This window comes from Phycomyces blakesleeanus, assembly GCF_001638985.1.
Source record: "Phycomyces blakesleeanus NRRL 1555(-) unplaced genomic scaffold PHYBLscaffold_4, whole genome shotgun sequence".
Taxonomy (NCBI): domain Eukaryota; kingdom Fungi; phylum Mucoromycota; class Mucoromycetes; order Mucorales; family Phycomycetaceae; genus Phycomyces; species Phycomyces blakesleeanus.
In genome coordinates, this window is record NW_017265137.1 from 400,397 (window position 1) to 415,922 (window position 15,526).

A 15,526-nucleotide genomic window follows, 5' to 3' on the forward strand; every position below is an offset into this window, starting at 1 on the left:
TGTCTATCATTTAAAGCTTGCTGCTGTATAATATACTACATCTTGGGATGTTTTTATATAGAGATAAATAAATTACAAACTATAGCCACTACTGGAAATTAGTGCTAATTTTAATGGTGATTTTAATTTTCGATGTTCAACTTTTAACTTTTGTCAGCTTTTTTTTTGTTTTAAAAAAAAAAGAAACAAAAACAAAAACATGCATTTTTTTTCTGTTTCAAATTTCAAGTATAGATATAATCTTTATATAAATATAAAAAAAATTACAATAGAATTTCTTATTATAATTTTAAGTAAAATATATACAAGAAAATAAACAGATTTAAACTCAATTCTTCACGCATATATATTTATATGTAATTTATTTATGTATGGCTCTTTCCATTAATATATTTATATATTTATATATAATATATATATATATATATATACAAATAATATCAATAATATAATTCCAATGGCATCCGATACTATTAATTCACCTTTAGAACCGGTTCATCATCAAGAACCTGTAACAGTAGCTGATGTTGATGATCCTTCTCATCCTCTCTTTCATCACCGACGCACGGTCAATGATTTTGATTACGGAGATGTTCTTGGTGAAGGCAGCTATTCAACTGTAAGCTTCATACATGTTATTTATCATTATAAGCATAAGCATAAATACACGTATAAATATACAACTCTTGTTTTTTTGTTTTTTGTTTTTTGTTTTTAATAGGTAATTGTTGGACGAGACAGAAGAACTGGCAAATATTACGCAATTAAGAAACTTGACAAGGCACACATTGTAAAGAATGACAAGGTTAAATATGTCATGATTGAACGTGATGCTCTGAGTCGAATGAACCATCCTGGAATCATCAAATTATATTGGACTTTTAAAGACCATCGTAGTCTGTGTAAGTTATATTGTTATTACTATTGTAAATTAAACTATTGACTAATCATACAACTTTAATACTTATATATATATATATATATATATATATATATAGACTTTGTATTGGATTTGGCCAAGAACGGAGAACTCTACAGCTACATTAGAAGAGTAAGTCTTATTAGATCCCTCTTCTTTTTCGAATAATTAATGTCGTTAACCGATATTCAAAACAATAACAACAACAAAAACCATATTTCAGCTGGCTCCGTTTGATGTAGATACGGCTAGGTTTTATGCAGCCGAGATTCTCTCTGCTCTAGAGCATATCCACAATAAAGATGTTATTCATCGGTAAGCAATAGAAATCATTATTATTATGATTGTGATTATTAATTCTTTTTTATATAAATATATATATTCTGATTCATTTAGTGATATTAAACCTGAAAAGTAAGTTACTAGGAGTAGTGGTGGTGATAGAAGAAGATTAAGAAAACAAAAACACACAATAACATTTATTAATAATATTTTACATTAAAATATATTTATCAGTATCTTGCTCGACGACAACATGCACATCAAGATTACAGATTTTGGATCAGCAAAGATCGGTATTAAAGAAGAAGCAGAAGAAGATAAAGATTCCAATGGAACAGAAAACACAGAAGAGAAACCTCAAAGTAATATAATCTCCTGTTTAGATCGTATTGTTATTATACATATACATACATGTAGTAAAATATGATCTAATATATATATAATTCCTTGTATTTTTCCTTAGGCCGTTCTCGTTCGTTTGTTGGTACAGCTGAATATGTGTCTCCGGAATTACTACGCAGCGAGCGTACCTCTAAAGAGTAAAGAAATACATACAACCACAATAACAACAAGAGAAAACAAAAAATCAGAAAAAAACAGGGATTTTTATGTTAGCTAATATGCACTTTTCTCCCTTTTCTTATTATTATTTCTAGAGCTGATTTGTGGGCATTTGGCTGTGTACTCTTTCAAATGTTATCTGGAAAATCACCCTTCAAGGCTCCGACTGACTATCTGATCTTCCAGAACATCAAGAATCTCGAATACACAATTCCAGACTACTTTCCAGACGATGCACGCGATCTCATCCAACGACTGCTAGTACTCGAACCTTCTGAACGTATTGGATCCGAAAAAACGGGTGGGCTAGAAGAGATTCGACAACACCCATTCTTTTGTGGTATCGACTGGGACACGTTATTTGAATCCCCTGCTCCTCCTTTACGCGAAAGATTGGAGAGAGAAATGGCCAGACAGGCAGAGCTACGTGCAAGACAAAGGGCGGAAAATGGATTGGATTACGATGAGAACGAAGATTATGAAGACAACGATGGTGACGACGACGAAGATGAAGCTTGGTTTAATACTAATCGCATCGATCAAGAGCCCAATTTACTACCACCAACAGTAAAAACAACGGCCGGAACAGGAGTACTTCCAGTAGGAGCAACAGAAATAACAGAAAGTGCAACAATGCCTACACCTGGAAATCAATATGATCGATTCGGTGATTCGTCGCGTCTGCAATATGAGCACAATGATAATAACAATATCAATAATAATAGTAGCGGCAGCAGTAATAATAATATCAATAGTAAGAGTAATAGTAATAGTAATAACAATCATCAAAATGTAAACATATCTTTGGATTCTGCCAGGATAAGTTCTACAGCATACCCACCACCTGTGGCAGCAGCACTTCGTCACGATTCACGACATGGAATAAGCAATGCCAGGTCAGACTCCACACGTAGCATGAGCCCAGAGCGTCTTGGAGGCCAGTCTCATCCACCATGGTAAATACATATTTGTACACATTATACTCTACAATCTACAGTCTATAAATCTACACTACACCTTACATATTACATATTGCATTCTACATTCTATATTCTATATTCTACATTCTACATTATACATTTTGTACTTTATAATCTACATTTTACACACTATATTTGACACATTACACTACATTACACGCTCTGCACGCTCTGCACTACTCACTACGCAGATGTGAGTAGATGGGTGGGTGTTTATTGTTTTTCAATGTTATTTTTTACTATCAATATTATCATTAGTGCTAGTAATATTATTAGCATTATAAGTAGTATAAGTATCAGTATTATTTAATTTAATTTAATTTAATTTAATTTATATATATTTGTTAAAGAAAAAAAAAGTTCAATATTTAATATTGAATAAAATTGAATTGAATTTTTTGTTTTGTTTTTATTTTGTTCTTTTTTCTTCTTCTTCTTTGTCTTGTATATATACATATATACATATACTATTCTTTCTATTGGCTTGTATACATACAAATATATATATATATGCATGTATGTAAATCACACTACTTGTACGCTGCTCTATATTGCTCTACACTTCTCAACAATACAAAAAGGGTGCCTCATTTGTATCCAAACGAATCAATTCTGAGGGCAGGAAAGGTAGTGCGCAGGCCTGGATTCTTTTCAAAAAAACGATACCTGATCTTGACGAACCGACCACGCTTGTTGTATATGGATGAAGGCAAAGAAGCAGACGGATCTGGTGGGAAGTTACGCTGTGAGATTGGATGGACCCCTCAGTTGTTACCTGAGCTTAAAGGAAAATCTGTATTTTGTATTCACACGGTAAGCTTTTGTTTTATTTAAGAAATTAAATAATTAATTTGATTATATATTGAAGCCACAAAAGTCGTACACGTTTGATGATCCTGAGGGCCACGCACAAGAATGGGTTAATACGATCAACACGATGCTTGTGGACAGCTTTGGGGTAGCGGCTTAGGATGTCCGTGCACAGCTGTCTATTGACCATCTATATAAACTTCCAAAATATATATATATAAAGAAATACCTGGTGGCAAAGCTTCAAAATAGGCAAAAGGAGATAAAAGAATAAAGGGTACAACATTATTGATATTATTATTTTGGGTCATAAACTGACACATGATATTTAACAGGCACACGCACACACATACATATATATATATACATGCGTTTGTAAAAAGATATCTTCTTTATATTTGTATAAGCAAGTAAAGCAAAGTTAAATGAAGTGTGGTGTAAAATATACTTCTTCTCAAAGGATGATATATATCGATTTTAGTTTGCTTTTATCTTTGTTTTAAAACTTTATTGGTTTCTTTCTTTCTTTCCTTATTCTTTCTTTTATTTTATTTGCAGTCCCTTTTTACTTTATCTTACAAGGTCCTCTATTGACAATGTGTTTTGAATTTTCTCTCTTACCATGAAGTAGCAGTGGTAAAATTAGAATTGGAATCAGAATTGGAATTGAGATTAGGATTATAAATGGAAGAGGAAAGAAGAGGAAGGTGAGGGAGAGAAGAAGGGCCAGACAAAGGAGAGGAAGAGGAAGAAGAGGAAGATTGGGGATGAGACGATATGATGTCAAACGGTTCTTGTAGAATATTTGTACTTTCTGGCTTAGAGGGACAATAGTGCACTCTAAGGTGTCGCCTCATGTTGCTTTGGACACTGAACCGACGTCCGCAGCCATTGTGAGGACATGCGTGAGGTTTTTCGCCGGTGTGAGAAAATACATGGATCCTGAGAGAAGACGGTCGGGTGAAAGTCTTTGGACATTGGGAACAGTGATAACGGTGTTGGGGCGATGACGGTGGGGATTGCCACATGGGTGTGTCAAGTGCGGTATCGAGAGAGACCGATGCAGATACGGTACGACGGTGGGAGTGGGAATTGGAGGGGGAATTGAAGGGAAGAGTGAGATGTGTTTGAGTTTGAGAATGGGAGTGCGAGTGCGAGTGCGAGTGTGAGCGTACGTGGTGAGCTCGCTCAGTATAAAGAGGTTGCTGTGATATTTGTTGTGGTTGTTGTGTGAAATGTGTAGATAAGGAATTTGGGAAATTTTGCTTTTGTTTTTGCTTTTGCTTTTGGCTTTGTGCTTGTGCTTGTGTTTGGGTTTGGGTTTGGGTTTGGATTTGATGTGATTTTATTTCTGATCGTCTTTGGCCAGGTTCTGACCGGCACAGAAACCGTAGTTCATTTGGCAGCCCAGTCGGTTGCTCTTCTATCTGGTCTTTATTATTGTTATATTATCATGACATATTATTTATATTAGATGTATAGATACAAAAATAAATAAAAGAGAAAGATATCTATATATCGAAAGACAGCTACTTTATAGCGCTGTCTAGTATGTACCTTGACCATGAAGAATTGCTTGAATGGGTGGTAATGATATACGCTCGTTATCCATAGTCGATTGCGGATAAAGAAGTAAAAGAAGAAGAAGGAAAAGAAGAAGAGGATGAAATGAATGATTACTTTTATTTATATTTATATATATAGCACTACTGTTATTTGTAGTATAACAAAACCAGAAAATACGAAATAATGAAATAAATATGGAATACAATGTTGTGATCATTGGCTCTGTCGTCGATCTAGCATCCACGGGCTGGCTACCTCGTACAAGCATGTGCAAACCTACACTAAGAAAACACACAAACAAATGTACAAATTTACAAATGTACAAACAGAACACACACACACAAGCACTACAGGTATTCCCTTGACTTTGATCATAATTTCATTAATTTTACCGCAAGTCATTCTACCTTTTTTACATGACTTTTCTTTTCCTCTTGGTTAGTTTTATAAATAATTTCATGTGCATATGGAATTCATAGGGATGTGCGCCTGTGTGACCTTTGTGTTTTGACCAAGACCCACTGATAAAGACAAAACACGCAAACCCACAAAACTCACACATACATATACACCCAAAAGAAAAATTATCCGACCCTTTGAAGTCTGAAAGAATAAACATGTAATTATACTAATATTTTCACATGTAATGTATACTTTGTTTTATGTACGCAAAACAGAGCTTTCAAAATTAACCTTTCTCTTTCTCTAACACTGTGTTTGACTCTCTGTCAATATCTGTGTATCTGTATGCCACTCACTCACTCACACTTTGATTGATTCACTGACTGACTGACTGAATGACCGATCGATCGATCAAATTAACAAGTAATTAATTAATCAACCAATTAATCTTTCTCTCTTTCTCTCTTTCTTTCTTTCTCTCATTTTTTTTATATACACATTTTGTTCTCTATATCAATCACTTGTCCTTTAAATGTAACTACCGGAACCCGGTCTCCTGCAGCCGTGTACCGAGTTGTGACAACTACACCCTGAAGTATTTCTTGGGCGGGTAAATTAAATACCAGCGATTTTAGACAATTCTCATCCACCATGGCTAGTCCAAGTGGTACCTGGCTGGATAAGAAGTGGCCCGACAGCTCCTTGGTGAATGGTCTGTGGCCCAAGGTAGCCAAGATACCTATTGTAGGTTGGGTCGGGTGAGCCATGTTGACGACCGTACCGACCAGAGACCGAAGATGATCAGGACTGCAGCCCTTTTGAAGCCGTTTGCACTGAACGATCAATCGAGGTACAGCAAAAGTCGAAGATAAGGCGAGTGGCCACTCTCCAGATAGATCCACCCCACGATCTCCTTTACCCCCGACATGACTCAAGTCCATTCCGATCGTCTGAAGGGCCTCCATTGTCTGCATCTCAAACATCGTCCCGAGGTAAACTGATGAAGTGGGATCTTTGTGGATTGATTGCTTGAGAAAGGAATCCAAACCGGATTGCTGTAGTGCTTTTGACCGGGTACCCGTCAATACTCTTTTTGAAAACAAGGCCATAACAAACTATGTACGTGTGTATGTGTGAGAGTAATTCTTTTTTTCTTCTTCTTCTTCTTTTTCTTTAGGTGTTGCTGTATATATAAAATATATATATATATATATGTGTGTGTGTGTGTAAAGTCGGGTGTGGATGAGGGTACACTCGTACAAAGTCACATTCAAAAAGCTTTTTATTTTATTTTATTTTATAGATACGTTTTTATACATATAGGGAAATATAGACTTTTAGATTATTTTTTTTTGAAAATGTCGACGCGTTTGATTTGACACACTTCTCTAGTCTTTAACTTTTGTTTTACTGACTAATGTACGAATTCATTCTGAACTGTTGAAATAAAAGAGATCCAAGACCTCAAACAAATAATAATGATAATAAAAAGGGGGGGAAAATGCTAAAGAAATCAATGAACGTCAATTTGTAAAGTTCTTTTCAGTCAGTATCTTTAAATCTTTATTTCATTTGTTAAAACAGTTGGATATATTTATAGCGTCTCCAAAGTATTGTCTCATAATAATAGACAATAATTCTCTTTATGGTTTTCTTGTTTGTTGCTATCCGATAAACTCTTTTATATCACCAACGTTGCTCGAAAGCCCAGCAAAGTCCAAAGAAATTGAGAAAATGTGGATTTACTGCACGGGCGCAACATAAACAACCTTTTCGACCGTACGTTACAATAAATCGTTCAAAAGATTGTCAAGATCGCCTTTTCTTCAAGCTTAATTTCCTCTAAGATACAACAAAGATGGCCTACACTGAACTACTTGCTGATACTTTTATATCATCAAAATGAAATATAGAATTCTTGAAATAATAATAAAAAAAAAGATAAAAATATAGAAATATAAAGGCATTCATGTAACAGTTGTACAGAATCTTGGAAATATAGTGATAAAAGAAAAAGCAAAAAAAAATCCGTGACCTCTGATAGGGTTATACAGCCTAAAATTTGAAATTTAAAATTTCTTTGAACATTTTCACTGTATATTTATATATTGGACCTCCCCCACCACTGCTGATACAGAATGTGTACACAGATAAAGCATATACTTATATATATATACAAGAAAGAAAAAAACAGGCTATTTAAAGACTAGCTAGTATAAAAGTATGAATATAATTATAAATATAAATACCATTTCTCTTCTTTAATTTAAATTTTTTTATTTTATTTTATTCCATCTTTCCTTCTCCAAATAACCCTACACTCTTCTTCTTCTTCTTCTTTTTTTCTTAAAAAAGAGTAAATTAATAAAGCTTTGACTTTTTATTTATTTATCTCACGTCAAGTAAATCATGAAGGAAACCCTTAGCAATGCCAATTTCCCTCGTGACGGTGAAGGTCGCGTCTACCACATTGGTGTCAAGACCGGCGACGTTGCAAACCGTATCTTGACCGTGGGAGATCATGTCCGTGCCCGGGCTATTGCCAAGGAACTCGACTCTGAAGAAGAAGCCGGCCACCCGACCTTTGTGAAGCAGAGCCAGCGTGGGTTTCTGACCATCACCGGTCGCTACAAGGGAGTTCCGGTGTCCATTATGGCCATTGGCATGGGTAACTGTATGATGGACTTTTTTGTGCGCGAGACAAGAGCTGTGACTGTGGGACCTATTGCGATCATTCGATTCGGATCATGCGGTAGTCTGAACAAGGATGCCCCACCCGGAGCAATCGTTGTACCCCGGGCTGGTTACTGTATCCGCCGCAACATCGACTACTTTTGCGAAGAGCCACTTGATCCCAAGGCCAAGGAGTCCCCTTACCTGATCTCGGGTGTCTTTACGGCCGACAAGCAGATGACCGATCTGTTGGCCAGCTCGATGAAGGACGCCATTCATCCTCTGGTTGAAGAAGGAGCTAGTGTCGGACCAGTCGTGGTCGGAGGTTTGAATGCCGATGGATGTTCGTTCTACTCTGCTCAGGGACGCATTGATCCTACCTTCTGGGATGACAACGAAGGTGTGATTGCCGACGCTCAGGCTAAGCACCCCGATACCGACTCGCTCGAGATGGAGACCTCGATGCTCTTCCATCTGGCCGCCTGTGCGCGCGATCCCGCCAGTCCCATCCGTGCAGCTGGTTGCATGCAGGTATTCGCTGACCGCGTAAATAATGGATTTATTCAGCCCGAGGTGGTTGCTCTTCTTGAGCCAGTGGTCGGAAAGGCAGTTTTGGAAGCCTTGATCCAGGTTGACTTGGAGCCAGTTGCCGAGCAAGGCACTGTCTGGGAACGTAAAGAGTAATATATATATATACACACTTACATGCCATACATATGTACATACATATATAAAATAAAATATAAATATATAATAAAATCTATATATAAAATATACCAATTGAATATGACTTTATATATATATAAACATTTTGCTTATAGGGCGAGTGAATATATCCATTCATAGTCAATTACACTTTTCTTTCTTTCTTTTGGGACACAAAAAGAAAAGGAGAATGAATTAGCAGACGATGTCACTTGTGACGTAGACCATATTATTTATTTATTTATTTATTTATTTTTATTACTACAACTTGCTTCCAATTGACAGACCAATAAAGAAGAAAGGCATAAGGACAGAACTAATGGCTGTAATATATAAATTCCTTTAGTTCAAATAGTAGACTTGTTTAAAAAAATAAATAATAAAAAATAAAAAATATAGTATTTATTTTTTTGTGTCAAGGAAATTTGCAAGTCAAGTCAAGCTAGAAAATATATCATCTTAATCTTAATTATATATATAAAAAACTAGTGAATAAAAATATACCACAAATCCTCCAACCATACCCCCTCCCAAAGCTTTTTATACAAGCCAATTTTTTTTATAATACTCTATATTATTAAATAATTTATTATTTTTTTTATTATTTTTTTTTATTATTATTATTATTCTTCTTCTTTCACTACCCCTCTCTCTTTCTAACCCCTCTCTCTTTTGAACTTTACTTCATTATGCTTGCCAATGCTGCATTGAAACGTAAAATACAACAAAAATAAAAATAAAATAAAATAAAAGTAGAAAAGGAATCCATAGTTTAATACATTGATGAACCCAGAAAACTTACTTATACATTACGCTTATTTTCATTTTCTTATCCTTTTTTTTTTTTTTTAAAAAAAAACATAACAACAAAAACGATAATATCAATAATAACAGAGGCTAGCCGTGTTCAACTGGCTAACAAGATGGCTCCTATCCAATCGGTAACTAATATACCCTTCTTTTTTTCTCTCAATACTTTTTTAATCAGATAAGATTACTAGTAGTAATAACCTAGAATAATAAATAAATGAAAATGCGAATGAAAATGTTCAATGTATTGATTTCAATTTCGAAAAAAAACAAAACACCAATAAATAAAATGAAAATATATATCAATAACAACAACAACAACAACAACAACAACCAAATAAAACAAAAGCGCGCTTTCCACGACTTGACCTTGAGAAAGAAAACTGGAAAGCCCTTGATTGGTTACGGTCGCGGTGGTCGGTGAGTTTCTTGTTTATTTACACATACAAAAAATATCAACGATTATAAGAGAGAGAGAGAGAAAAAAACAACGACAGTGACAGCAACGATAAAGAAATAAAAACGAACACGAATCAAGACGCCTAGACAGCAGCACTTATTCACGTACCTACGCACCTATGCATCAACTATACAAACCAGCAAACAGTAAAATAAAATGACACTCAGACGTACACACGAAAACACGAACAAACATACATATACATATATATATATATATATATATATATAAGAAAGAGAGAACATAGAAAAAAGAAGCGTGAAAATAAACGTGAAAATATATATATATATATACGTATTTTTGTTTTTCAGCTCTTCAACCAACGGTCAAGTTGCTACTGTTTTCGGTTGCACTGGTTTTCTCGGTCGTTATGTTGTGAGCAAGCTTGGTGAGTAAATATATGATAGTAAATGTCAATTGAACGGTGATATTTATACAATTGAACAGCCAAGCAGGGTACTCAGGTCATTGTCGCCAACCGTGATCCCGATGAGTCTAGACATCTCAAGGTTACTGGTGATCTTGGACAGGTTATCCCTTTGGTAATTATTATTATTTATTTATTTATTTTAAGAAAAGAGAAGCAGACAGACAAACAGACAGAGAGAATTGGATCGAATCGAATCGAATCGAATCGAACTGGATTGGAATGGAATGGAATGGAATATTTATATTCATACATTTTACTAGGAGTTTAGCTTGAAGAACAAGGACCAGTTGTTGGAGTGTGTCCGTCACTCTGATATTGTTTATAACTTGATCGGTCGTGACTACGAAACAAAGCAAGTCCTTTCTACACAACATTTTCTTTGATATATTTAGTAATTAGATTAATTACTAACAAACTATTTTTTTAAAAAAAAAAAAAAGGAACTACACTTTTGAAGATGTTCACGTCAATGGCCCTCGTTTGATGGCCGAGGCTTGTGCTGAAGCTGGCGTTGCTCGCTTTGTTCAGGTTTCTGCTCTCAATGCTTCCGAGGATTCTCCTTCCAAGTTCCTCCGCACCAAGGTAATGTAATCAGTAGTGGTAGTATCAATAAAGGAAATGGAACGAGAAATATATATATATATATATAAATATAAATATATATTTGTATATATTTGTATATATTAGGCATTGGGTGAGAAGGCTGTACGTGAAGTTATTCCTGACGCCACAATTGTTCGTCCTTCCATTATGTGGGGCCATGAAGATCGTTTTCTCAACAGAATTGGTGGTAAGGCTATAAATAAGACGTGTATATAGATTTTACAGATAGATAGATAGATAGCTAGATATGTGGTTCGATTATATATAACATGCACAAAAATCAATTCATCTTGAATGTTTTTTTTTTCTGTTGGGGTTAATTTTTAATTTCAATATTTTATTCTCGGTTAGATGCCGATGGTTGGCAATACTGGGTCAACGAGAGCAAGACCAAGATTTTGCCAGTTGCTGTAAGTAAACCAAGGCTTTTTTTTTTCTTTTTTTTCTTTCTTTCAAAGGAGATGTATATAAATTATGGCAGTAAAAGAAGCAAACAAACAAACGTTAATAATATAATTGTTTTTGTAGGTGCTTGATGTCGCCCAGGCCTTGTCTGTTCTCTTGAATGCTGAATCCAGCATGGGCAAGACTTATGAACTTTATGGGTGAGTTAACCTTTATTGATTTATCTATTACTCCTTGAATCAAGAAATTCTTGGTAGAAAGAACTAGAAAGGAATTATATGAATGTAAATATTGTTGGGAACAATTAAGAGTTTCTTATAATTCTGTTATTATTGTAGTGCCAAGCAATATACCTTTGAAGATGTGTTCAACTTGGCTCGTGAGATTTCCATGAAGCCTTTGCCTACTTACAACGTGCCTACCCCTGTGGCCAAGTTGGCTGCTACTTTCCTTGACAAGCTCCCCTACAACCAGATGATCAGCCCTGATTTGATCCAAAGAGTAAGTAAAATATAATACAATATAATATAATATAATATAATAACTTGTTTTATTTTATTTTATTTTTATTTTAGATGACTATGGATGACAAGCCTACTCCTGGTGCTTTGACCTTTGCTGACCTTTACATGGAGCCTACCCTTTTGGAGAACGTTGCTATTCAGTACTTGAGACGTTTCCGTAGCAATGCTGTGTTTGATCTTCCCTTTGAGAAGGGTGATGGTCAGATCCAGAAGGGTGTTTACCACATCATTGATTAAACTCCAAAAAAAAATTATATTATATTATTGAAAATAAACTGGAATAAATCAGTAAATAACATAACTAGAATTTATGATTTGTATAAAGAAGTTTTGTTTTATTTGTGTATTATGTATTTGTTTTTTTTAAAAAAAAATTACAAGATGTGTTGGTGGAAGTAGGGAGAGATTTGTTGTGTATATGTATGTAAGGATGTAAGGATGTAAGGATGAATAGGATATGGTTATTATTATTATTTTTTGGTGTTTCTAAAACATATAAATAAATGATGTTTTTAATCTAGATGCAGTTGGAGGACCAGCTCAGGACAGATGAAGGGGATGATTCTGGGGTTGGGTAGTAATTGGTTGACCAGCAAGAAGAATCCAGTCGCCAGTCTTCTTCATCTTCGTCTTCATCTTCTTCGTCGTCGAATGGGATAAAGAAAGCAGGACCAGTTCTTTTGTAGAATGGAATCTGGTTGAATTGATCATTGTCTTTTGGTGAGGGAGGCATATCGTCTTCCTCTGACTCTTCAGACTCTTCGTGATCATGGTCATGGTCATGGTCATCGTATTCCTCTGGTTCTGACTCTGGTTCTGACTCTGACTCTGGTTCTGATTTTGATTTCTGTAGATAGCTGTCTTTGATTTCTAGGTGCCATTGGTGAGGTGGTATGAGAGTGACTGCAGTGAGAGTATTGCGAACCAAGACAAATGTCAATAGACTGCTGTGTGGACGATCAAGCTTTGAATATGATAAACGCGTCAAGGTAAAGAGAGATGGCATACGATATTTTTGCTTAATTTAATTTAATTTGGCTTTATTTTTGTATGTAGAAAGTAAAAAAAAAAAAAAAAAAAAAAGGAAAATAAAAGATGGAATGAATTGAATTGATTTTATACCTTTTTTTTTTTTTTTGGTTTGTTTGTTTGTATGGTTTCTCCATATTGTGGGGTAAATTCTATTGGTAGATGTGGTGTATAGTAGTAATAATTTTATTTTTTTGACCATTGGATTCTGGTTTGTCTGGTGATTTGTCTAAATTCTGTCGTGTCACCCCCTCCCAAACACGTGAAGGCTAAAAGACCCTGGTTGGGACGGACGAGCCGAGGGTTGGCTTCTGAACAAGGCAATACACAACCACCTATATATTTTATTTTTTATCTACACTTCTTTAACATAAATATTATAGTTGTAGGTATTTAGTATTTTTATATATAAAACAAAAGAAGGCTTATTCTGATAGGTCTGATAAGCCATTTTAATGATGTGAAAGAAGAATAAAGTCAATTGTTAATAACAGCAGGCCCATCTACCCAAATTTATACCATCATCATCATCATCATTATCATCATTCTATATACTCTAAATACATCTTTTTCATTCTCAGATAGATAGATAGATAGATATTTTTAATCGATCAATTTTGTCTGTGTGTCTTTCTTTTAAAAATATTACATATATTTTAATATACAGCTATAAAAACAATTCAAAAAGAAACCAGATTACCCCAGAAAAATATTGGTAAAACACTACGGGAAAAAAAATAAAATTTAAAAGGGTTACCTTGTTCAGGTTATACAAATATATATATATTATAATATTAGTATTAGTATTATATAGAAAGGAGAGGAGAAAAGAAAGAAAAAGTAAAGTAAAGAAACAAGGAGAATAATTGCATTTATCGTTGTTGTTCATTTGACAGAAAGAAACTAAAAAGAAAAAGAAAAGAAAAGGGCGTCTGTAAACCGAAATATATGGAATTATTTGTAACTGAACCTCTATTCATTAAATCAAAAAGAAAAGTATATACATATTATTATTTCCTGCTTATAAATATCAATATAATTGACTACTGGACTGACTGACTGACTGACTGACTGACTGACTTGTTCAAATGACAAGCTTTTAATCTGCTTTGCTTTGCTTTGCTTTGCTTAGCTTAGCTTAGCAAAGCTTAGTTGAGGATAACATATGAAAATTTTAGTCTTGAGTTACTTTTCTTTTTTAAAAAAAAAATAAAATAAATTATTTATGCCCTCTCCTTGGTTCAAATAGGGAAGAAAAGGAAAGCTGTCAGAACAGGATTAAAGAAGTTGAAGATCCAAGAATATCATGACAGCTGCCACAAATGTATATATTATATATTATATACCCATTTCTATCACTACTGCCACTATTGTTATTTCCATTCTTCTTTATTCTTCTTCTTTGTTCTTCTTTGTTCTTATATATATCTTGGTACATGAGTATCCCAAGTACGTGTGCTCATAAATCTGTGTATATATATATATATATATGTGTGTGTGTGGGGTTTATTGGACAGTAGGTGAGCACAAAACCGAAACCATAACCATAACTAAAGCTAAAAACCAAAACCGGGTACCTATATATATATAAAAAGTCTAAGCATCAAAAGAATAATTAGACAAATAGATAAAAATTAGTACCTAAAATAAAAACGAAACTTTGGAGGTAAGAGAACAAAACAGAATAGAGCAGGGCATAGCGGGGTATATCAGGATAGTGTAGTGTAGGGCAGAGGAAGGGGGGCGACAAACCAAGGTAAGCCGGGTGTTATACTCATATTCATTTTGGCATTGATTTTATAGATGTATTCTTTGCATCTGGTGGGGTACAAAGCATATGCCAAACTGTAATTTGATGCTAAATTCATTCGCAACCAAGCATTACTATACTGCACTGCCCTGTCCTGTCCTGGGCTATACTAAATGGTTTCTCTTGTTATTATTTTTCTGTACCTTTTTATTTTATTTCTATAGATATATTATATATCAATTAACCTATATATCTGTCTATTTTACCACTTATTTCTCACTGTTAATAGACATACACCCACATAGAGTTGTTTCGATAATGAAGCTTGTTTAAAAAATGTGCTTTATGATTTCTTGTGTAAAAAAAATATAGGAAAGGGGGTAGGTGAAAAGGGGATGTGTGATTTGGATTTGGGAGAAAGGGGGGGGGGGGGGGGGAAACAAAAAAAAATAAAGGTAAAGGGGATAAAGAAAGAGATAAAGAGTGGGATAGAGAGGGATTCCGGAAGTTTCTATCTAACCCCCCGCCCGCTTGCCCGCTTGCCTGCTTGCTTGATTGCCCGCCCGCCTGTCTGTGTAAAGGGGGTAAAGGGGGGAAAAAAAAAAAAAAAAAAAAAA

At 34.7% G+C, this 15,526-nt stretch overlaps 7 protein-coding genes across 7 annotated transcripts; 4 read left to right on the plus strand and 3 right to left on the minus strand.

Moving 5' to 3' along the window:
• Nucleotides 1-721: 721 nt before the first annotated feature.
• PHYBLDRAFT_99091 (hypothetical protein) lies at nt 722-2,122 on the plus strand (the record flags this gene model as incomplete). Its single annotated transcript, XM_018444081.1, has 7 exons — nt 722-902; nt 999-1,051; nt 1,143-1,234; nt 1,316-1,333; nt 1,436-1,494; nt 1,665-1,740; nt 1,858-2,122. Coding segments are annotated over 7 exons (744 nt in total), but the record flags the coding sequence as incomplete, so codon positions are not given.
• Nucleotides 2,123-3,252: 1,130 nt separating this feature from the next.
• On the plus strand, nt 3,253-3,712 carry PHYBLDRAFT_60482 (hypothetical protein; the record flags this gene model as incomplete). The annotated part of the gene is made up of 2 exons (XM_018440648.1): nt 3,253-3,555; nt 3,611-3,712. The coding sequence occupies 2 exons, from the start codon at nt 3,253-3,255 to the stop codon at nt 3,710-3,712; spliced, it is 405 nt and encodes a 134-aa protein (XP_018295391.1).
• Nucleotides 3,713-4,385: 673 nt separating this feature from the next.
• Nucleotides 4,386-4,568, minus strand: PHYBLDRAFT_9418 (C2H2-type zinc finger transcription factor; the record flags this gene model as incomplete). The annotated part of the gene is made up of 1 exon (XM_018443854.1): nt 4,386-4,568. A coding segment is annotated over one exon (183 nt), but the record flags the coding sequence as incomplete, so codon positions are not given.
• Nucleotides 4,569-6,008: 1,440 nt separating this feature from the next.
• Nucleotides 6,009-6,629, minus strand: PHYBLDRAFT_60484 (hypothetical protein; the record flags this gene model as incomplete). Its single annotated transcript, XM_018440649.1, has 1 exon — nt 6,009-6,629. One exon carries the CDS (start codon nt 6,627-6,629, stop codon nt 6,009-6,011), a length of 621 nt encoding a protein of 206 aa, XP_018295393.1.
• Nucleotides 6,630-7,858: 1,229 nt separating this feature from the next.
• On the plus strand, nt 7,859-8,959 carry PHYBLDRAFT_28643 (hypothetical protein). The gene has a single exon (XM_018439932.1). It carries the CDS (start codon nt 7,930-7,932, stop codon nt 8,875-8,877), a length of 948 nt encoding a protein of 315 aa, XP_018295394.1. The 5' UTR covers nt 7,859-7,929; the 3' UTR covers nt 8,878-8,959.
• A 591-nt stretch (nt 8,960-9,550) lies between these two features.
• NDUFA9 (NADH dehydrogenase 1 alpha subcomplex subunit 9 NDUFA9) lies at nt 9,551-12,514 on the plus strand. Its single transcript, XM_018439079.1, has 12 exons — nt 9,551-9,612; nt 9,793-9,839; nt 10,058-10,128; nt 10,480-10,556; nt 10,616-10,710; nt 10,859-10,950; nt 11,039-11,180; nt 11,286-11,388; nt 11,553-11,611; nt 11,730-11,806; nt 11,945-12,107; nt 12,182-12,514. The coding sequence occupies exons 1-12, from the start codon at nt 9,588-9,590 to the stop codon at nt 12,365-12,367; spliced, it is 1,137 nt and encodes a 378-aa protein (XP_018295395.1). The 5' UTR covers nt 9,551-9,587; the 3' UTR covers nt 12,368-12,514.
• A 133-nt stretch (nt 12,515-12,647) lies between these two features.
• On the minus strand, nt 12,648-13,136 carry PHYBLDRAFT_164274 (hypothetical protein; the record flags this gene model as incomplete). Its single annotated transcript, XM_018434980.1, has 1 exon — nt 12,648-13,136. One exon carries the CDS (start codon nt 13,134-13,136, stop codon nt 12,648-12,650), a length of 489 nt encoding a protein of 162 aa, XP_018295396.1.
• Nucleotides 13,137-15,526: the final 2,390 nt, after the last annotated feature.

Excerpts from the sequence above, each read along its gene's own strand:
- PHYBLDRAFT_28643 (XM_018439932.1), top strand. The coding sequence starts at position 7,930 with ATGAAGGAAACCCTTAGCAATGCCAATTTCCCTCGTGACGGTGAAGGT.
- NDUFA9 (XM_018439079.1), top strand. The coding sequence starts at position 9,588 with ATGCTTGCCAATGCTGCATTGAAAC. Across the intron at positions 10,711-10,858 it reads TTGGACAGGTTATCCCTTTG|GAGTTTAGCTTGAAGAACAA; the intron begins GTAATTATTATT and ends ACATTTTACTAG. Across the intron at positions 11,612-11,729 it reads CCAAGATTTTGCCAGTTGCT|GTGCTTGATGTCGCCCAGGC; the intron begins GTAAGTAAACCA and ends TTGTTTTTGTAG.